Source organism: Sus scrofa, chromosome 4 (genome assembly GCF_000003025.6).
Source record: "Sus scrofa isolate TJ Tabasco breed Duroc chromosome 4, Sscrofa11.1, whole genome shotgun sequence".
Lineage (NCBI taxonomy): Eukaryota > Metazoa > Chordata > Mammalia > Artiodactyla > Suidae > Sus > Sus scrofa.
The window spans coordinates 98,134,932-98,158,212 of record NC_010446.5 but is presented as its reverse complement, the minus strand read 5'-3'; the positions used below and the strand labels follow the sequence as shown (position 1 = coordinate 98,158,212).

Here is a 23,281-nt window from a genome sequence, read left to right as displayed (position 1 = left end):
GCTAGGACACTTTGGACAGGTGCGGTGACTTCTCTTTGTTCAGGCACTGTACCTACACCGATATGGTTAAAATTTTTTTTGGAAAAATGTCTGCCATTAACTTGAGTCAGCATCCTTTGTTTTCTGTTCATTCTTCCATGTAACATACTGTTCCTATTCGTAGTTGTTTCAAAAGGGAGGAAATGCTGTTTTATTTATTCTTTAAGCTAGAAAGGCAGTAATGTGGTTCACATATTTCCAAAGTATTTTTCTGGAGATTAAAAGTGAGGTAACTGGAGTTCCCATCGTGGCGCAGTGGTTAACGAATCCGACTAGGAACCATGAGGTTTCGGGTTCGATCCCTGGCCTTGCTCAGTGGGTTAAGGATCCGGCGTTGCCGTGAGCTGTGGTGTAGGTGGCAGAAGGGGCTCGGATCCCGTGTTGCTGTGGCTCTGACATAGGTCAGCAGCTACAGCTCCAATTCAACCCCTAGCCTGGGAACCTCCATATGCTGCTGGAGCGGCCCAAGAAAATGGCAAAGTAACAAAAAAAAAAAAAAAACAGAAAGTGAGGGAACTATAATTTAAAGCCTAAAAGTTTCTCAAATATCTGACTGTGCTGGGTGAGGTCAAAAAGAAGTGCCTTGGAGTTCCCGTCGTGGCACAGTGGTTAATGAATCCGACTAGGAACCATGAGGTTGCGGGTTCGGTCCCTGCCCCTGCTCAGTGGGTTAACGATCCGGCGTTGCTGTGAGCTGTGGTGTAGGTTGCAGACGCTGCTCGGATCCCGGATCCCTCGTTGCTGTGGCTCTGGTGTAGGCTGGCAGCTACAGCTCCGATTCGACCGCTAGCCTGAGAACCTCCATATGCCGCGGGAGTGGCCCAAGAAATAGCAAAAAGACAAAAAAAAAAAAAAAAAAGAAGTGCCTTACCTGGTAGTCTGCTTGAGAATTGTATTACATATATACAGATAGAAGTCTTCTAAAAACATTTTACAGGAAGCTTTCCTTGTGTTTAAGTTATAGCTTCCCACAAACTTGTGTTCCTATGCATAAAGATGTCTTTGGTGGACTTGGGGAAGAGGTTGCTAGAAGCAGCAAGAAAAGGCCAAGATGATGAAGTCAGAACATTAATGGCAAATGGTGCCCCATTCACCACAGACTGGGTAAGCTCTCTCAATTATTCCCAGCATGTGCTGTTACCAGCCTTTTTCTTAAAGGCCAAACAGCCTATATAGATTTTTCTTCATTCCCTTTCTACCTCAGCCTCCTCAGAGTTTCTTTTTTTTTTTTTTTTTTTTTTTTCTTGTCTCATCTGAATGGGTAGTTTTCTTTTTCTTTTAGTTTAGCAAATTGAAAGGGTCTCCTGTGGACATATAGGTGGTAATTGTAAGGCATTATGTACTTGTACTTTTTTATAATGTTTTTTAGAATATTTTCTAAAGGTTTACTTCTCCCTGGATTGCACTTGGATTATAGGCTTCTGTAATTAGCTAGAAATTAAACAAAGTCAATATGGTAAGAGTGCATTTCTAAACTAATGAACTCCTTTCCTTTTCTCCAAAATGTCTTGGTTAATAAGGAATAGTCTAGCCATTTTGTTTCCTTTACCACTGCTAAAAAAACATTAAAGAGGAAGGGGTAATTTCATGAGTTCAGACAGCCGTCTTGGAGAACAGAATCTCAGAAGATCCAGGTCCAGGTTATAACATGGACTTGCTTAGTATTCACAGATTTTGGTAAGCATTACCTAATTTTAACAATCTGATGAGCAGTGTCCTCTATTCTAGAGTGATGAATTCATAACTTTAGAGGCCAGCAAGTTCCTAGCACTTTACAAAAAGGAAGAAAGCAAACCTATGAGATTAGCATTTCTATAAATAGACCTGAAAAAAGCAATATGAGTTAAATCCAGTAGGCACCGAGGCCAAATATATGAAAAGCAAAGAATAAACAAAATAGGCTTACAATAAAGAGCATAACACAAAGAAAAGAATAGATCTCTGGCCAAGATGGATGCTGATAGGTAACTCTTATAAGACTTGCTTATTGCTACTGACATTGCTAAATTTTTTTTTTTGGCACTTCATCTCATCAGTCTTTTTGCTTTGCTTTACTGTGATGACAAACTTCTATTTCAGCCAATTAAATTTGCACTCCAAATTGCACATATATAACTTTCTAATCTCTGCTCTTTTCCAAAGAATTCTTTTTTCTTTTTCTTTCTAGGGCCACACCCTCGGTGTATAGAAGTTCCCACACTAGGGTTCGAATTGGAGCTGTAGCTGCCAGCCTACACCACAGCCACAACAACGTGAGTCCTGAGCCACGTCTGCAAACTACAGCACAGCTCACAGCAATGCCACATCCTTAACCCACTGAGTGGGGCCAGGGATTGAACCTGAGTCCTCATGGGTACTAGTTAGGTTCGTTGGTGCTGAGCCACAATGAGAACTCCCATAAGAATTCTTTTGAACCTACCTATGCTTTCCTTTTATCCCTGACTCAGAATGCTCTTTTCTGTCCACTTTATACTTCCTCTTAGCCGTGCTTAAAACCATGTCCTTTAGGGAATTTTACCTGATAAGTCCACCTGACTTAATTCCATTGTACTTAGCACTTATTTTAATTGGTGGTATATTTATTTGCCCATTTCTTTACTAATTTTAATTAAATCATTTCTTCTGGAGTTCCTGTCATGGCGCAGTGGTTAACCAATCTGACTAGGAACCATGAGGCTACGGATTCAATCCCTGGCCTTGCTCAGTGGGTTAAGGATCCGGCGTTGCCGTGAGCTGTGGTATAGATCGCAGACTCGGCTCGGATCCCACGTTGCCGTGGCTCTGGCATAGGCTGGCAGCTACAGCTCCGATCAGACCCCTAGCCTGGGAACCTCCATATGCCGCGGGAGCAGCCCAAGAAATGGCAAAAAGACCAAAAAAAAAAAAAAAAAAGTCATTTCTTCAGCTTATCAGCCCAACCAGACTCTCTCTCCAAGGACAAAAACCTGGACTTTATCACTTGTTCATTTGTATCCCTCCAGTAATGATTTAGGACTCTGCGTATGGTTGATATTAAATGAGTATTATTTTTATTAAATAAGTATTATTTTCCCACAGCTTGGAACATCACCCCTGCACCTTGCAGCCCAATATGGTCATTATTCCACAGCGGAAGTGCTCCTTCGAGCAGGGGTTAGCAGGGATGCCCGGACCAAAGTGGACAGGACCCCGTTGCATATGGCTGCAGCTGATGGACATGCACACATCGTGGAACTGCTCGTTAGGGTAAAGGAAAATAGTGGCAGGTCTATATTATATATATTAAAAAAAGGAGTTCCTGTCGTGGCGCAGTGGTTCACGAATCTGACTGGGAACCACGAGGTTGCAGGTTCGATCCCTGCTCTTGCTCAGTGGGTTAACGATCCGGCGTTGCTGTGAGCTGTGGTATAGGTCGCAGATGTGGCTCGGATCCCAAGTTGCTGTGGCTCTAGTGTAGGCCGGCGGCTACAGCTCCAATTAGACCCCTAGCCTGGGAACCTCCATATGCCGCGGAAGCGGCCCAAGAAATGGCAAAAAAAGACCAAAAAAAAAAAAAATATATATATATATATATGTATATATATATAAAAAGACATACACCTCCTTGTTTTCTTACTGAAACAGGTAGTAGGAAGCTAGGTTGGGAAAGATTAAGTTTAGGATAGTTTATAGTATTAAGTTGCATCTCTTTCAAGAGTCATGGCTTTAGGATTTTGTTTTCTAATTATATATTTATTTATATGTGTAATTTTTTTAAAGGCTAAACAGACTTTATTGATTTTTCTTCATTTTTCTTCTGCAGGTGTTCTCTGCACTTATGCCTGTTTTTTTCGGGCACTCTGTTAATAAATGCAACAAAAATCTGTTCTTTTCCACTTTCTCTCCCATCTGTTATAATTTCCCAGTGATGTCCTTAAAAGATCCTCTCCTGTAGGATGTTATATCAATCAGCACTCAGGAGAATTTGAGACATGTTTTTCCCTTTGATAGTTCTTAAATATTTCTAAATTTGGATATGTATAATCTCTATGGAAATCCTCTGTATTTGGTGATGGAATATTGCACCTATGCTACCATAACCAGTATCTGAAAAAATTACTTTTCTCTGACAGAATGGTGCAGATGTGAATGCCAAGGACATGCTAAAGATGACAGCTTTGCACTGGGCCACAGAGCACCACCATCGAGATGTTGTAGAGCTACTTATCAAATACGGAGCTGATGTCCATGCTTTCAGCAAGTTTGATAAATCTGCCTTTGACATAGCCCTGGAGAAAAACAATGCTGAGATTCTGGTCATTCTTCAGGTATTGCTTTTTTTTTTAATACCACTTCAGTATGCTTCAGTTGAAGTTAAGAATTTTTTATAGGAGCTTAATCAAAACTGAATTTTCCCTATCGTATTAAAGTAGTACTTCAGTATGTCAGTCTTGTGACTCAGTGTCTTTAGAACTTTTTGTTTTATTTTATTTTATTTGCTTTTTAGGGCCACACCCATGGCATATGGAAGTTCCCAGGCCAGGGGTCAAGTTGGAGGTACAGCTGCTGGCCTGTGCCACAGCGACAGCCATGCAGGATCTGAGCCACGTCTGGACCCACAGAGCTCACAGCAACACTGGATCCTTAATCCACTGAGTGAGGCCAGGGATTGAACACCAGCCTCATGGATACTAGTCGGATTCGTTTCCACTGTACCACAATGGAAGCTCCTTAAAATTTTTTTTAGGAGTTCCCGTCGTGGCGCAGTGGTTAACGAATCCGACTAGGAACCATGAGGTTGCGGGTTCGGTCCCTGCCCTTGCTCAGTGGGCTAACGATCCGGCGTTGCCGTGAACTGTGGTGTAGGTTGCAGATGCAGCTCAGATCCCGCGTTGCCATGGCTCTGGCGTAGGCTGGTGGCTGCAGCTCCGATTGGACCCCTAGCCTGGGAACCTCCATATGCCGCAGGAGCGGCCCAAGAAATAGCAAAAGAGACAAAAAAAAAAAAAAATTTTTTTTTAAATTAACATTCTGTAAAGCCCTGAATTATTCATGGTGATCGAAGAGCAATGTTGTGGCCAGTATAAGAACAAGATTTATTTGGCTTTAGACATTGTTTTTTCTGTGAAAATTTCACTTTGTTATTTAAAAAAATTTTTTTTTGTCTTTTTGTCTTTTCCAGGGCTGCACCTGTGACATATGGAGGTTCCTAGGCTAGGGGTCCAATCAGAGCTGTAGCCGCCGGCCTACGCCAGAGCCACCGGCCTACGCCAGAGCCACAGCAACACCGGATCCGAGCTGCATCTGCAACCTACACCACAGCTCACAGCAACACCAGATCCTTAACCTACTGAGCAAGGCCTGGGATTGAACCCGCAGCCTCATGGTTCCTAGTTGTATTAGTTAACCACTGTGCCACGACGGGAACTCCTGAACTGAGTTTTGAAGGAGAAGTAGGCAGAGATGTAAGAAATTATTTTCTAGTCTAGAAAAAGCAAATCAGTGACACAGGTTTGAAAGGACATGGAATGTTCAGGAAAGAGTAAATAGTTCTATGATTAGAGATTGAGTAAGAAAAGCAGTTTGGGAGTGACAGGAGCTAAGGCTTGAGATTTAAACTAGGTTATGAACATGGCATATGGGTGTTACATGGCATGCAAAAGAGTTTGGACTATTTTGTGGGCAATGGGGATCCAACAGAAGCTTTTAAATAGAGTATTAATATGATTAGATTTTTTTAAAAGATGATAATTTAGAGTATGGTATGCCCACATGAGAGAGAAGATACTTAATGCTAAAGAAACATAGTGATTTTTTTGGAGTTCCCTTTGTGGCTTAGCGGTTAACAAACCCAACTAGGATCCATGAGAATGTGGGTTTGATCCCTGGCCTTGCTTAGTGGGTTAAGGATCCGGCATTGCCATGAGCTGTGGTGTAGGTTGCACACGTGGCTTGGATCCTGAGTTGCTGCCACTGTGGTATATTCCAGCAGCTGTAGCTCTGATTCGACCCCTAGCCTGGTAGCAAGTGTGGCCCTAAAAAGAAAAAAAAGAAAGAGAAAGAAACACGCAGTGATTTTCATTAGGCCAGGCTATCGCCAATGAGGGCTTGAATTAATAAGGAAGTAATAATGGATTATAGAAGAGGCAGATTCAAAAATGAATTTAACAGTAACCAGAGAATGGATAATCTGTTTCAATTGAAGCTCTTAGCAAGGAGGTAATTATATATAAAAAAATAGCCTTTTTTTTTTCCTGATGAATGGTTCCCTATAGACTGGTTATCCTCTTCAACTTTCAGTTTCTTGTTTAGAGCCCTTTGATAATAGGACTTTAATTTTAGTAGTGATCATGTTTATAGAAAACTGCTTATGAAAGTAAAAAAATGAAATAAAGATAAGCATCTTTACACTGAAGTTGTGCAGATATCCATGGAAGCAAAAGTGCAGAATGTGGAACTAGACTTTAAAATCTGGCACTCGCTTATTTGCTTGTTATGTACTCTCTTAGGAATTTCTTCAATGGCAGAATGGAAGAAGTAGTCAGACAAAACTCTGGAGAATATTTTTCTCTGTAGATTCTCTGCAGAGATCTCCAGCTAGCACATTGTCTTGTAGATAATTGATCGTAGAATATTAGTACTGGAAATTACTTTTTAGGCTACCCTGTTCATTTTTCAAACTAAAAAACAAGATCCAGAGAGGTTAAGTGAATTGTCTAGAAGTTTTTGCAAATTAATACGCCTTTTTCTTTTTCTCTCCCTGAAGTAGAAATAAACTTGAGAAACAATCTAACATTTCCGTTGCCCTGGTCTGAAAAAAAAACAGTGTCTTAATGAGTACTCTGAGGTCCCTGGGACATTGTGTGGGGGAACTAGGTGTGTCTGATAGAGCATTGTGGGGGGAATGGCTGTTGCGTTACTGTATAATTAAGGCTAGTAAGTGTTCTGACTTTGAAATATCCTGCCTTGTTTTGTAGGAAGCAATGCAGAATCAGGTGAATGCTAATCCTGAGAGAGCCAACTCTGTGACTATGGCTACCCCATTCATCTTTACGTCAGGAGAAGTTGTCAACCTCGCAAGCCTTGTTAATTCAGCCAACACCAAAACAACCTCAGGTAATATTCTGATAATTTGGCAGTTATTTTAGACTTAAAATGAACAGAATCCCAGGGTTTCCTATGAGATGAATAGATACCCTTCTGATACCCACTCCTTCATTAAAATATTCCCCAAATAACAGGAGTTCCTGTTGTGGTACAGAGGAAATGAATCCGACTAGCATACATGAGAGCATGGGTTCGATCCTTGGCCTCACTCAGTAGGTCGGGGATCCGGCGTTGCATGAGCTGCGGTGTAGGTCACAGATGCAGCTTGGATCCCATGTTGCTGGGGCTGTGGTACACGCCGGCAGCCACAGCTCTGATTCAACCCCTAGCCTAGGAACTTCCATATGCCACAGGTGCAGCCCTAAAAAAGCAAAAAATAATAAAATAAAATATTCCCCTGGAGTTCCCATTATGGCTCAGCGGAAATGAATCTGACTAGTATCCATGAGGACGCAGGTTCGATTCCTGGCCTCACACAGTGGGTTAAGGATCCGGCGTTGCCGTGAGCTGTGGTGTAGGTCAAAGACGAGTCTCGGATCTGGTGTTGCTGTGGCTGTGGTGCAGGCCAGCTGCTGAAGCTCAGATTCCACCCCTAGCCTGGGAACCTCCATATGCCATGGGTGCGGCCCTAAAAAGACAAAAATAAATAAATAAATAAATAAATAAATAAAAACGTTCCACAAATAAAAGATTTGTAATAGACTTTGGAGTTCTCATCCTGGCTCAGCCAATTAATTAAGAACCTGACTGGTGTCCATGAGGATGTAGGTTTGATCCCTGGCCTCGCTCAGTGGGTTAAAGATCCAGTGTTGCCAAGAGCTGTGGTGTAGGTTGCAGATGCAGCTTGGATCTGGTGTTGCTGTGGCTATGGTATAGGCCAGCAGATACAGTTCTGACTCAGCCCCTGGCCAGGAAACTTCCATATGCCGTGAGTGCAGCCCTAAAAAAAAACCAAGGAGAAGAAGGAAATTTATATCAGATTTTAAAGCTAATGCATTTATTCTTTTTGGGAGAAGAGATCATATTTTGGGATTATATGTGAGTGCTTACAGTGTTAAAATAAAGTATTCTATAGATTAATTTGTTGAAATGTTATGTCTGACCCCCAACATGAAAATATAAGGGTGCTATAGTTCCCGTTGTGACTCAGTGGTTAACAAACCTGACTAGCATCCATGAGGAGGCAGGTTCGATCCCAGACCTCGATCAGTGGGTTCGGGGATCCCGTATTGCCGTGAGCTGTGGTGTAGTTTGCAGGTGTGGCTTGGATCCCATGTGGCTGTGGCTGTGCCTGCAGCCACAGCTCCAATTGGACCCCTAGCCTAGGAACCTCCATATGCTTTGGGTGTAGCCCTAAAAAGACAAAAAAGAAAGAAAGAAAGAATATAAGAGTGCTTTAAAATGGTACTGCTAAGGAAAATAGTTAAATGCTTATAGCCTAAAGCAGTAACAAATGAAGCAGAATAAGCAATAAATGGTTGTGGAAGTGCTGATATAAAGAAGTACATTTGTTGGAGTTCCCGTCGTGGCTCGGTGGTTAACGAATCTGACTAGGAACCATGAGGTTGCGGGTTCGGTCCCCACCCTTGCTCAGTGGGTTAAGGATCTGGCGTTGCCGTGAGCTGTGATGCAGGTTGCAGATGAAGCTCAGATCCTGGATCCTGCATTGCTGTAGCTGTGGTGTAGGCCATCGGCTACAGCTCCGATTAGACCCCTAGCCTGGGAAAATCCATATGCCACGGGAGTGGCCCAAGAAATGGCAAAAAGACAGAAAATTTTAAAAAAAGAAGTACATGTGATTACTTGGCTGAAGTATGAGTTTTAATTTGTTCTTGACAACATAAATAACAAAAAGTAGCAAAGAAAACCACTTGGTATTGATCTTTTTAAAATATATAATATATATATTCTTTTCATTATAGCTGGTTTATGGTGTTCTGTCAATTTTCTACTGTACAGGATGGTGAACCAGTTACAGATACATGTATAGATTCTTTTTTCTCACATTATCATGCTCCACTGTAAGTGACTAGATACAGTTCCCAGTGCTACACAGCAGGATCTCATTGCTTATCCGTTCCAAAGGCAATAGTCTGCATTTATTAATCCCAAGTTCCCAGTCATCCTGCTCCCTCCTCTTCCCCCTTGGCATCCACGAGTCTATTCTCCCAGTCCATGATTTTCTTTTCTGTGGAAGAGTTCACTTGTGCCGTACATTAGATTCCAGATAGGTGTTGATCTTTTGAGACTTGTATGTTTTTATTTTACTTTTTTTTTTCATTTTTAATAAAAGTATCTAGAAAGGGGTAAAGTTTCTGGCCATGCTGCAATAGGTTAAGAATCTGACTGCAGTGGCTCCGGTGGTTGTGAAGGCTCAGGTTTGATCCCTGGCCTGATACAGTGGGTTAGAGGATCTGGCATTGCCGAAGCTATGGCATAGGATGGCAGCTGTAGTTCACGTTCACTCCCTGGCCAGGAAGCTTTCATATGCCACGGGTTCGGCCAAAGAAGTAAATGAATAAATAAAAATAAAAAGTAACAAATTGAGTTGATTTTCAATATTTCCATACAAATACTTGTTTTACAGTGAGGGAACTTATGTCCTCATTTAAATAAACTCTCCGACAAACTCTTGGTTTCTTTTTTTTTTTGGTCTTTTTGCCATTTCTTTGGCCCCGATCTAATGGCATATGGAGGTTCCCAGACTAGGGGTCGAATCGGAGCTATAGCCACCGGCAATGCCAGATCCGAGCAGAGTCTGCAACTTATACACCACAGCTCACGGCAACGCCAGATCCTTAACCCACTGAACAAGGCCAGGGATCGAACCCGAAACCTCATGGTTCCTAGTCGGATTCGTTAACCACTGAGCCACGAAGGGAACTCCTCTTTTTCTGTTTTTGACTTTCATTTAAAATTATAAAAGGGGGAGTTCCTGCTGTGGCTCAGTGGTTAACGAATCCCACTAGGTTGTGGATTTGATCCCTGGCCTCACTCAGTGGGTTTAAGGATCTTGAGTTGCTATGGCTGTGGTGTAGGCCAGCAGCTATAGCTCTGATTAGACTCCTAACCTGGGAACCTCCATATGCCGATGGTGCGGCCCTAGAAAAAGACAAAAAATAAAAAAATTTTAAAAATATAAAAGGGAGGTCCCATTGTGGTTCAGTGGCAACGAACCCAACTAGTATCCATGAGGACTCGGGTTCAGTCCCCAGCCTTGCTCAGTGGGTTAAGGATCTGGCGTTGCCATGAGCTGTGGTGTCAGTCACAGACACAGCTCGCATCCTGTGTTGCTGCGGCTGTGGTGTAGATCAGCAGCTGCAGCTCCAGTTTGACCCCCTAGCCTGGAAACTCCGTATGCCATGTGTAGAGCCTCAAAAAGCAAAAAAATTTTTGAAAAAGCAACTATATTCACAGTTAGGTTCGTAAAGTATCAAAGGAAAATCTTGAATGAGGTATTACTCTTGAGATTCAGTGTGGTAAAATAGAAAATATATATATACATTATACATAGAATTTTTGCATTCAGAACTGCTGTGTTAAATATCAATTTATTAACTGACTGGATGCTTGACCTTGGAAAAACTACTTACTTCTCTAAGCTTCTGTACTTATATATAAAGTTGAGATACAATAATACATACTTTATGAGGTTGTTGTGATAACTGAGTTGTTTTGTTTTTTGTTTGTCTTTTTTGGGCCACATCCTTGGCATGTGGAAGTTCCCAGGGTAAGGGTCAAATCAGAGTCGTAGCTGTCAGCCTACACCACAGCCATGGAAATGCCAGATTCAAGCTGCATCTGCGATGTACCCTGCAACTCACAGCAACGCCAGATCTTAATCCAGTGAGTGAAGCCAGGGATCAAACACACAGCCTTATGGATACTAGTCAGGTTCATTTCCCCTGAGCCACAACAGGAAGGCCGAGACTGAGATACTATATTTCAGTACCCATTTTATAGCATGGCTTCAACAATAGCTAGTTTTGGAGTTCCTACCATGGTGCCATGGGATTGGCAGCAACTTTGAAGCACTGGGATGCAAGTTCAATCAGTGGACCTGCACAGTGGGCTAAGGATCTGGTGTTGCCACAACTGTAGCATAAGTCACAGCTGTGGCTTTGATCTGATCCCTAGCCCAGGAACTCCATATGCCCACAAGGGGGCAGTAGTGACCATTTTATAGGCTATCAACTCTCATTTAAGTGACTGTCCGGAATTCCCTGGCGGCCTCTGGTATTGTCATTGCTGTGGCATGGGTTTGATCCCGGGCTCGAGAACTTCCACATGCTGTGGGCATGGCCAAAAAAGATTTCTTTTAAATAAAATCACTGTGCTTTAGTTTTCAGTTGGATGATTCAAAAAATTTAGCTTAGGTGTTCCCATCGTGGCACAGCGGAAACGAATCCTACTAGGAACCATGAGGTTTCAGGTTCGATCCCTGGCCTTGCTCAGTGGGTTGGGGATCTGGTGTTGCCGTGAGCTGTGGTGTAGGTCGAAGATGCTGCTTGGATCTAGCGTTGCTGTGGCTGTGATGTAGGCCGGCAGCTGTAGCTCCTATTTGACCCCTAGCCTGGGAACCTCCATATGCTGTGGGTACGACCCTAAAAAAAAGCAAAAAAAAAAAAAAGTTTAGCTTAAACATATATATACATGTTATCAGAATATACACAACCATTTGAATTTGTTGTAGTTCAAACCGCAATGATTAGAATAAGTGCTTTGTAGTACAAAAATTCTTAGAAGCCAGTAAAGTTATATATTCATAAACATGTAAAAAGAGCCAGAGTTAAGTCTTTAGTCTAACTGCTAAAATTCTCCAAACTCATATCTATAATGGTAAAGTTGAAGACATTCAAGATAGAGATTCTTAGCCTTGATTCCCATGGACCTACATCTTGTTTGTCATGTTGCCTTTGGCAAAGCTACTCTTTTTTCTCTCTTCTGCATGTTGACAGCTGCAAATTGAAATTGGTGAGCCCTCACATAATTAGAGCTGGTCTCTCCAATGTCATTTAACCAATGCAGCAGTTCTACCTAGCTATTCCGGTTTAGGGGATTGGCCTACCAGATGCTTAATCAGTGTAGATAAAGGAAAAGAGAAAAGTTATAAGACAAATTCAGATTGTGTTGTTCAACTGGATTAAGTTTTTTATATATATTTTTTTAATGTTTTTAGGGCCACACTGATGCCATGTAGAAGTTCCCAGGCTAGGGGTTGAATTGGAACTACAGCTGATGGCCTATGCCACAGCCACAGCAATGCCAGATCTGAGCCGCGCCTGCAAACTACACCACAGCTCACGGCAACGCCGGATCCTTAACCCACTGAGCAAGGCCAGGGATCGAACCTGCAACCTCATGGTTCCTAGTCAGATTTGTTTCTGCTGCACCATGATGGGAGCTCCTTGATGAATATTTTTGATACCAAAATCCAGATTACAAAGTTTGCTTTCAGTTTCCCATTTGTGACTAAAGATATTCCTCATCATCAGTGTCACTATCAAACTGCAATGATTTTGGAAGGCACGCTAATTTAAACATGAATCAGGGCAAAACAACGTTATGAAGATAAATTTCCTCTTTCTGCAGAATCCTAAGATGTACGCTAAAGTCAAATATAAATTGTTTTGTGTTGGAGTTCCCGTCGTGGCTCAGTGGAAACAAATCTGACTAGGAACCATGAGGTTGTGGATTTGATCCCTGGCCTCAGTGGGTTAAGGATCTGGCGTCGCCCTGAGCTGTGGTATAGGTCGAAGACGCAGCTTAGATCCTGTGTTGCTGTGGCTGTGACATAAGCCTATAGTGGTAGCTCCAGTTTGACCCCTAGGCTGGGAACCTCCATATGCTGTGAGTGCGCCCCTAAAAATAATAATAATAGTAAATAAATAAATTGTTTTGTGTTGATTCATAAATAGTAGAGGCTTTGCTATCCAATGAAATAGGTTCTCATCTGGGTTCTTATATTTACTAGCTATACGACCTTGGGCAAGTTACTCTATTTTTCTGGATTTAGTTTTCACTAACTTATTGAGGTTGCATAGCTGATCATAGCACACTCCCCTAAATCCTAGTCTAAAAATCTTATTTATATAACCCCCATTTTGAACAAGTAACAAGTTGTCACTAACAATGCCATTTCCCTTCCAAAAGCAACAGCAACCGTGCACATTTTAGTTTGTTAGATACAGGGTCTTATATTAAGGAGAATGAAGCAATTAACATTATTTTTTTAATTCCTCAATGAATTTTGTTACATTTTATAGTTGTATAATGATCATCACAACCAAATTTTATAGCATTTCCATCCCAAACCCTCAGTGCACCCCCCCACTCCCCAAGCAATTAACATTGAACAATAAAATACTTTTCCTAGAACTCCCTGGGATAAGTCTAAAGAGGTAATTTGCATTGTCTCTATTCAGTTTGAACTGCGTGTGTCAGAATACTACATCTAATATTTCACAAGTGTTCTTTCTTAATTTTACTGTTGAGGGGAAGTTGGGTGAGTCATTTATGTTTGACTCAAAGGGAAAGTACACTTCGGTTGGAATCATGCTTAAAAGCAGATAATGCCTTTCTAATGAAGCAGTTCTACCCAGGTATTCTTCTTTAGCTTGGTGGCCTACCTGATGTTTGTCTTACTTGAACTTTAATTAATAGCCTTATTGTGGAGTTCCCTCGAAGGTGAAGTAGAAATGAATCTGACTAGGAACCATGAGGTTGCAGGTTTGATCCCTGGCCTTGCTCAGTGGGTTAAGGATCTGACGTTGCCGTGAGTTGTGTATGTTGCAGATGAGGCTCGGATCCTGAATTGCTGTGGCTGTGGTGTAGGCTAGCAGTTGTAGCTCCAATTGGACCCCTAGCCTTAGAACCTCCATATGCCTCAGGTGCGGCCCTAAAAAGCCAAAAAAAAAAAAAAAAAAGCCTTATTGTGTGTGTGTGGGGGGGTGTTTAACTGTGGTAAAATATTAACAGCGTTGTTTTATTTATTACTAGTGACATTGACATTGTCACATATATTCCAACCTCCATGAAGGATATATCTAAAAATTGCTTGTTCCTGGAGTTCCTGTCTTGGCAAAGTAGCAATTAATCTGGCTAGGAACCATGAGGTTGGGGGTTCAATCCCTGGCCTCGCTCAGTGGGTTAAGGATCTGGTGTTGCTGTGAGCTGTGGTGTTGATCACAGACACGGCTCGGATCTGGCGTTGCTGTGGCTGTGGTGTAGGTGTAGGCCAGCAGCTACAGCTCTGATTGGACCCCTTAGCCTGGGAACCTCCATATGTCATGGGTGCTGCCCTAAAAAGATAAAAAAAAATTAAAAACCCTAAAAATTGCTATTCCTTGTTTTTTGGGAGGTTTTTTTTTGTTTTTTTGTTTTTGTTTTTTTTTTGTTTTTGTCTTTTTGCTATTTCTTGGGCCGTTCCCGCGACATATGGAGGTTCCCAGGCTAGGGGTCGAATTGGAGCTATAGCTGCCAGCCTACACCAGAGCCACAGCAACATGGGATCCGAGCCGAGTCTGCAACCTACACCACAGCTCACGGCAATGCCGGATCCTTAACCCACTGAGCAAGGCCAGGGATCGAACCCACAACCTCATGGTTCCTAGTTGGATTTGTTAACCACTGAGCGACGACGGGAACTCTCCTTATTTATTTCATTTGTGTGTTCCTATGTCAGCATTTGGTAGGATAGTCTCAGTGATAAGAAAAACATGAAAATAGGAAAATGAGGGTATAAGCTGTAGTTTTGAATATTGCTCTTTTGTAGTCAATAGATACATACAGTCTCCTTTCTAGAGGTCAAGCACTATGTTCCACTCAGACTGTTTGGTTCCCTGAGTGTATATGTATATTTCTGCTGTGCCACAATGGGAGTTCCATGGTTCCCTGAGTATTTTATGAGAGAATTAGAATAAAATAGGGGCGTGCCAATCATGGCTCAGCTGTAATGAACCCAACTAGTGTCCATGAGGACACGGGTTCAATCTCTGGCCTCACACAGTGGGTTAAGGATCCGGCATTGCTGAGAGCTGTCATGTAAGTCACAGATGAGGATTGGATCTGGCATTGCTGTGACTGTGGCATAGGCTGCCAGCAGATGCAGCTCCAATTCGACCTCTAACCTGGGAACTTCCTGTGCCAAGGGTGCAGCCCTAAAAAGGGGGAAAAAAAAACCCAGTTTGTAGCTATAAAGGGTATCATACAGGTAATCCATCTTTTTAATGGAAAAATCTTTTGAAATTTAAATTTATAAACCAGTTAAATTAAGTAGATTAATCATATCAGAAAAGTATTCTTGCAGTTCCCTGGTGACTCAGTGGGTTCAGAACTGAGCATTGTCACTGCTGTGGCTTGGGTCACTGCTGTGGGACAGGCTCAGTCCCTGGCCCAGGAACTTCCACATGCCCAGGCACAGCCAAAAAAAGGGAAAAGATTCTTTGCTCTGTGAAAGAATCTTTACGCATAGGTAGTGGGAAAACTTAAAAATTAAGAGTACTAAAAAAAGTAAGTGTATCAGTCACATTTCAGTCAGGAGATAAAATTACACATGCTGATTGGCATAATTTTACTATACATATATAATTTATAAAGACTTGTTAGTAATTAGTCCAATTACTAAGAGGTGAGGAGAACTAAAGAATACAGGAATAGCCAATATGAGGAGCAGCCTCACTTCTGCATGACAAAACAGTTTGTATTAGAGAGCAAGACTAAGGACATTAGAGTGAAGAGCTGAGTTTTGTTTAATAAGCCATTTTTAGTTCATCTCAATTTATTCTCTCCACCAGACCTCATTTGCCTTTTTTACTGAAATAGGTGACCCCCATGCTTCCTCAGCAGTACACTTCTCAAATTCTACTACCTCAGTGCTGGCCACCCTTGCAGCTCTTGCTGAGGCATCAGCCCCCCTCTCCAGTTCACACAGAGCCACAGGTAGGTAAGGGATATCTGCTGAGTAAATCACCATTTCTTCTTTTGTTTTAAAATCTCCAGCAGATTTAATTTGCCTGAAATGTTAAAGAGTTATGGTTAGGGAGTTCCTATCATGGCTCAACTAGTAGCCATGAGGACTCGAGTCCTATCCCTGCCCCAGCTCAGAGGGTTAGGGGCCCTGCATTGCCTCAAGTTGTGGTGTAGGTCGCAGACGTGTCCCAGATCCCATGCTGCTGTGGCTGTGGTGTAGCCGACAGCTGTAGCTCCAAATCGACCTCTAGCCTGGGAACTTCCATATGCCACAGATGTGGCCCTAAAAAAAAAAAAAAAAAATGTGGTTAGAGATAGCTAGGAGAAAGGAAAAAGGGATGTAGAGTCATTGAGCATCAGAAAGAAAAATAACTGATATAATCAGCCAACTGAATAATATCAGAGAATGACTAAAATATTCCTTTGTGTTTTTGTAGCTTCAAGTTTGTTTGCCCTGACTGCAGTTACATCAGATTGAAATGTTTAGTCTCATATTAGCAGAGTTTTCGAAATACTCTATGTTATGTTTTGGGTGTTTTGTTTTGTTTTGTTTTTGGCCACTGCGTGCAGTGGTTTTATGTGGGATCTCAGTTCCCAGACTAGGGATTGAACCTGAGCCACAATGATGGAAGCACTGAATCCTAACAACTAGGCCATTAGGGAACTCTTTCTATGTTATGTTTTGACTGATACTATCATAGAGTAATTCAAAATAGCAGCCTAAATATTTTGTATTAAAGTATCAAAATATATGGGAGTTCCCATTGTGGCTCAGCAGTAATGAACCCAACTGGTATTCAGGAGGATTCGGGTTTGTTCCCTGGCCTTTCTCAATGGGTTAAGGATCTGATGTGGCTGTGGCATAGGCTGGCAGCTGCAGCTCCAATTTGACCCCTAGCCTGGGAACTTCCGTATGCTGCGGATGTGGCCCTGAGAAAAAAAAAGTTTTTTTAAAAAAGTATCAAAATAGGAGTTCCCTTCGTGGCTCAGTGGTTAACGAAGCCGACTAGGAACCATGAGGTTGCGGGTTCGATCCCTGGCCTTGCTCAGTGGGTTAAGGATCCAGCATTGCTGTGAGCTGTGGTGTAGATTGCAGACTCGGCTTGGATCCTGTGTTGCTATGGCTCTGGTGTAGGCTGGCAGCTATAGCTCCAATTCGACCCCTAGCTGGGGAACCTCCATATGCTGAGGGGGTGGCCCTAAAAAGACAGGGGAAAAAAAAAGTGACATTAAAAAAAAAAAATACATGGAACTGCTGCCTCTCTCATTTTTGTATCCTTTGTTCCTCCAGTGGGTTTGCCTTTATTTTCACTGGGATGTTATTTTGGCATTTCTGGTAGATTTTTACAGATATATCCTATATAGTACCCTTCTGATTTTTGTTTGGTTTGGTTTGGTTTGGTTTTTTTAGGGCCACACTGGCTACATATTGAAGTTCTCAGGCTAAGGGTTGTTGAATCAGAGCTTCAGCTGCCAGCCTATGTCACAGTCACAGCAACGCCGGGTCCTAGCCTCTTCTGCGACCTACACCACAGCTCATGGCAATGCTGGATCCTTAATCCATTGAGCAAGGTCAGGGAGCAAACCATCATCCTCATGAATACTAGTTGGGTTCATTACCACTGAACCACGATGGGAACTACCCTCTTCTGATTTTAAAACAGAAAGTTTTCAGGTCATTTAGCCAAAGCTAGTGGCCTACACGGAAAAGACGTAAGCCTTCATATAAGTAGGAGGCAGAGAGTCATAGGTAGGGCTAAGTAGTCATCTAAGAATCTTCCTGGAACCCTCTGGCAGTCTGCTCCATCATAAATCAAAGCAGATTGTTGATTTCTTTCTACCATTGACATTTGGGTGCTGAGAACATTCCTCCAATCCTGTTATTCCAACTAGCAGCAGTCATAAAGATCTCTCCTCAAATGTGTATGAGTGAGCAGCATGACAGAGGGAAAAGCAGTGTATTAAACTTGTGCTTATTATTCTTTTGATTTGCTCTTTGATGTTGGATAAATCACTTAACTTCTCTAGGTCTCAGTCTCCTCATCTTTGGCATGATGGTTGGATTAGATTATCTACTAGGGTCCTTTGGGCTGTAACATTTAACTATTTTTTGTTTCTAAGAAGTATGAATGGTCTATTTCCACTGAATTGCCTGAGTGTGTCTCATGAGGATTGTCTCTACCCCACTTATTGCGAAATCCTACTTGGGACTCTTGAGATACAGAAATTTCTTAGTAGTACAAACTATTTCCCCTAATAGTCATCAGGGATAACAACTAGCAAGACTGAAATCTTTTGGTTTTTGTCTTTTTAGGCCACACCTGCAGCATATGGAAGTTCCCAGGCTAGGGGTCAAATCAGAGCTACAGCTGCTGCCCTACGCCACAGCCACAGCAATGCCAGATCCGAGCCTCGTCTGTGACCTACACCACAGCTCACGGCAAGGCCGGATCCTTAACCCACTGAGGGAAGCCAGGGATCGAACCCACATCATGGATAATAGTTCGATTCATTACTATTGAGCCACAAGGGGAACTCCCAGGCTGAAAATCTTCTTTTTTGTTTTTTTATATGTAATGATTTTTATTTATTTTTCATTATAGCTGGTTTACAGTGTTCTTTCAATTTTCTCCTGTACAGCATGGTGACCCAGTTACACATTCATGTATAGACTCTTCTCACATTATCATGTTCCATAAGTGACTAGATATAGTTCCCAGTGCTACACAGCAGGATCTCATTGTTTATCCATTCCAAAGGCAATAATATGCATCTATTAATGAAAATTTTTATTCAACATGATACATATAAAGCTCTTATTAGAAAGGTACCTGGGAGTTCCCGTCGTAGCGCAGTGGTTAACGAATCTGACTAGGAACCATGAGGTTGCGGGTTCGGTCCCTGCCCTTGCTCAGTGGGTTAACGATCTGGCATTGCCGTGAGCTGTGGTGTAGGTTGCAGACTCGGCTCGGATCCCATGTTGCTGTGGCTCTGGCGTAGGCCGGTGGCTACAGCTCCGATTCAACCCCTAGCCTGGGAACCTCCATATGCCGTGGGAGAGGCCCAAGAAGTAGCAACAACAACAACAAAAAAGACAAAAAAAAAAAAAGAAAGGTACCTGGCACACAGTAAGTAGTCAGTGCTATATATATGTTACTGTTGATCTGTTAAATGGGCGAAGCCACCTACTGTTTTTGTCTATCTGCTTTGACTTCTGGATATATTTTGTTAATTCACTATTAAATGCCTTTCTTTTCTTTTTTTTTTTTTGCTTTTTAGGGCCACATCCATGGCATATGGAGGTTCCAGGCTAGGGGTTGAATCAGAGCTACAGCTTCAGCCTACACCACAGCTCACAGAAACACCGGATCCTCAACCCATGAGTGAGGCCAGGTATCGAACCCACAACCTGATGGTTACTAGTCACATTCATTTCCACTGAGCCACAACGGGAACTCCTAAATGCCCTTATTTCTTATAGAAATAGATCTATTCTAATTTATATATATATTCTAATAAGCTCCACAGATTTATTTCAACTTTCAAGGTGCTTCCAGAAAAAGGAGTTCCAAAATCAAATATGTTGGGGAGGAGTTCCCATTGTGGCGCAGTGGTTAATGAATCCTACTAGGAACCATGAGGTTGCGGGTTCGATCTTTGGCCTTGCTCAGTGTGTTAACGATCCAGCGTTGCCATGAGCTGTGGTGTAGGCTGGTGGCTACAGCTCCGATTAGACCCCTAGCCTAGGAACCTCCATATGCTGCAGCTGTGGCCCTAAAAAGACAAAAGACAAAAAAAAAAAAAAAAGAATGCATTTGTACATAGAACCCATTCTTAGTGAAAGCTAATAAATATGTCAGTGAAGACATTTTAGAAAATAATGCCGATGCAGCTCAGATCTGGCATTTCTGTGGCTATGGTGTAGGCCGCTGGGAACTTCCATATACCACCAAGTGAGGCCCTTAAAAACACAAAGCTGAAGTTTTATGTTTACTTTTGTCATCTCTAGGTAATTCAGAGGAAATCATAGATGGAAATTCTGTTGACTCATCAATCCAGCAAGTGGTGGGGAGTGGAGGCCAGAGAGTCATCACCATAGTGACCGATGGAGTCCCCCTCGGTAATATCCAGGCTGCAGTCCCTACTGGGGGCATTGGCCAGCCATTTATTGTAACTATGCAAGATGGACAGCAAGGTGAGTTTTCCCACTTAGGCAATTATTTATTTTATTATCATTATTATTGTTGTTAAAATGAGAGTTGCAATGTTTATTTCAGGTTCTCCCTTGTTTCCTTGTTTGGTTTTTTTGTTTGTTTGTTTTTTGTTTTGTTTTGTTTTTTTGTATTCTTTTTTTCTTTTTTGCCACACAGGCAGTATGTGGGAATTCCTGGGCCAGGCAGGGGTCGAATCTACACCACACAGCAGCAACCAGAGCCACAGTGGTGAGAACGCAGGAGCCTCAACCCACTAGGTCATCAGAGAACTCCCGACAAGTGTTTATTAGAAGATATTTTAGGAGTTCCCGTCGTGGCGCAGTGGTTAACGAATCCGACTAGGAACCATGAGGTTGCGGGTTTGATCCCTGCCCTTGCTCAGTGGGTTAACAATCCGGCATTGCCATGAGCTGTGGTGTAGGTTGCAGACGCGGCTCGGATCCCGCGTTGCTGTGGCTCTGGCGCAGGCCGGTGGCTACAGCTCCGATTCAACCCCTGGCCTGGGAACCTCCATATGCCGCGGGAGCGGCCCAAGAAATAGCAACAACAACAAAAAGACAAAAGACAAAAAAAAAAAAAAAAAAGATATTTTAGATACTCAACACACCCCTAAAAATAAGGCAATGAGAGAATAAATGAGAGGTGGGCAAAAAAGCTCTGAAAAAGAAATAGAAATCAGGCTGGGAAAGGCTAATTCTCCTAATATATATATATTTTGTGAGTAAGACCAATAATCTGGTAGAAAAAAGAGCAAATAATGTGAACCAGTAGTTCACTAGTGATGATTCTGAAAAATAGAACAATAATTTCAACTACTTCCTTATAGCAACAGAAATAAAAATAAATATTGCACAGAGATATCATTAAAGCACTATTTTGTCAAGGGCAAGGGAAAACAGGCACTCTTCTAAATCATTGATGAGAGTGTAAATTTATGCATCCTCTGAAGACCAAATTGTCAATATATGTAAGTATTAAAAATGCACATATCTTTTGGCTAAAAAGTTATTTTTCTTTCTCTTTTTTGTCTTTTGGGCTGTACTGCAGCATATGGAGGTTCCGAGGCTAGGGGTCAAATCTAAGCTGTAGCTGCCGGCCTATGCCAGAGCCACAGCAACGCAGGATCTGAGCCACCTCTGCAATCTACACCACAGCTCACTGCAACGCCAAATCCATGAGAATGAGGGTTTAATAACTGGCCTTGCTCATGGTTCCTAGTTAAATTTGTTTCTGCTGCACCACGACAGATCTTATTTCTTACAACTGTACATAAATAAATCTACAATTATCTCAAAATAAAAAGTTAAAATTATATTTAGGTGTCAGGAGCCTTTATGATTTTTGTTTAATGCAGAATATTTATTTTGTTTGGCTGATTTTAAAATTAGCTTGTATTCCTTGAATGCTCAACTGATGACAGTAGAAAGCAGCTTAGATATCTAAATGGAACGGAAGTCAGCAGAAACGAATCTGACTAGGAACCATGAGATTATGGGTTCAATCCCTGGCCTCACTCAGTGGGTTAAGGATCCGGCATTGCCGTGAGCTGGGGTGTAGGTCACAGACCTGGCTTGGATCTGGTGTTGCTGTGGCTGTGGCGTAGACTGGCAGCTGTAGCTCCGATAAGACCCCTAGCCTGGGAACCTCCATATGCCATGGGTTTAGCCCTAAAAAAGACAAAAGACAAAAAAATAAAAAATAAAAATAAAAAGAATTACTAGAGTTCCTGTGTAGAAGAGCCGGTTAAGGATCCAGCATTGTCACTGCAGTGCCTGGATAGCTGAGCCATGATTGGAACTCCTAAACTATACTACTTTTTACAAATTTGTTTAACCAGGCCCAAAGAAGGAAAACTGAGATTTTGTGAATTATCTGTAATGATTTTTTTTTTTTTTTTTGTCTTTTCCTGGGCCGCATGTGCGGCACATGGAAGTTCTCAGGCTAGGAGTCTTATCAGAGCTGTTGCTGCTGGCCTATGCGAGAGCCACAGCAACGCCGGACGAGAGCCGCATCTGTGACCTACACCCCAGCTCACAGCAATGCCGGATCCTTAACCCACTGAGTGAGGCCAGGGATTGAACCCATAATCTCATGGTTCCTAGTCAGATTCGTTTCTGCTGCGCCACAATGGGAACTCCTGTAATGAATTTTTAATCTTAGACAAGACTTCTGTTCCATTTAGATATCTAAGCTGCTTTCCACTGTCATCAGTTGAGCATTCAAGGAATACAAGCTAATTTTAAAATCAGCCAAACAAAATAAATATTCTGCATTAAACAAAAATCATAAAGGCTACTGATACCTAAATATAATTTTAACTTTTTGAGATAATTGTAGATTTATTTATGTACAGTTGTAAGAAATAATATAGAGAGATTCTGTATGTCTATCACCCAGTTTCCACCAATAGTAACATTTTTTTCATAATCCTAGTATTATATTACAGACAGGAAATTGACATTGTGCAATCCACCAACCTTACTGAGATTCTTCCAGTTTTACATGCATTCATTTTTGAGTTTGCCTTCTATGCAATTTAGTGCATGTGTAGATTTGTATGAGCACCACCATAGTGGAGCAATAAAGCAGTTCCGTCACAAGAATCCCTTGTGCTACTCATATCTACAGCCACTTAGAGTTGGCAAACACTAACTCATCTGTTCTCTATCTTTGTACTTTTGTCATTTCAAGAACGTTATATAAATGGAGTTCCCGTTGTGGCGCAGTGGTTAACGAATCCAACTAGAAACCATGAGGTTGCAGGTTCGATCTCTGGCCTTGCTCAGTGGGATAAGGATCCAGTGTTGCCGTGAGCTGTAGTGTAGATTGCAGATTCGGCTCGGATCTGGTGTTGCTGTGGCCGTGCGTGGGCCAGTGGCTACAGCTTCAATTAGACCCCTAGCCTGGGAACGTCCATATGCCATGGGTATGGCCCTAAAGACAAAAAAAAAAAAGAGAGAGAGATCAGAGAATATATTTTAGTTTATTTTATA

The 23,281-nt window shown here is 42.0% G+C and overlaps 1 protein-coding gene across 11 annotated transcripts in view; it reads left to right on the top strand.

Moving 5' to 3' along the window:
- GABPB2 (GA binding protein transcription factor beta subunit 2) overlaps positions 1-23,281 on the top strand; it is a 34,092-nt gene that overhangs the window by 5,743 nt on the left and 5,068 nt on the right. Inside the window, exons 2-7 of one of the 11 annotated variants that reach the window (XM_005663482.3) lie at positions 998-1,143; positions 3,097-3,264; positions 4,131-4,325; positions 6,975-7,113; positions 15,928-16,044; positions 20,084-20,269. In XM_005663482.3, coding sequence (XP_005663539.1) covers positions 1,036-1,143; positions 3,097-3,264; positions 4,131-4,325; positions 6,975-7,113; positions 15,928-16,044; positions 20,084-20,269 — 913 coding nt within the window. In that variant the 5' untranslated portion in view covers positions 998-1,035. The remainder of the gene's footprint in view (positions 1-997; positions 1,144-3,096; positions 3,265-4,130; positions 4,326-6,974; positions 7,114-15,927; positions 16,045-20,083; positions 20,270-23,281) is intronic. The other 10 variants (XM_005663477.3, XM_003125771.6, XM_021089888.1 and 7 more) reach the window with 10 other exon arrangements.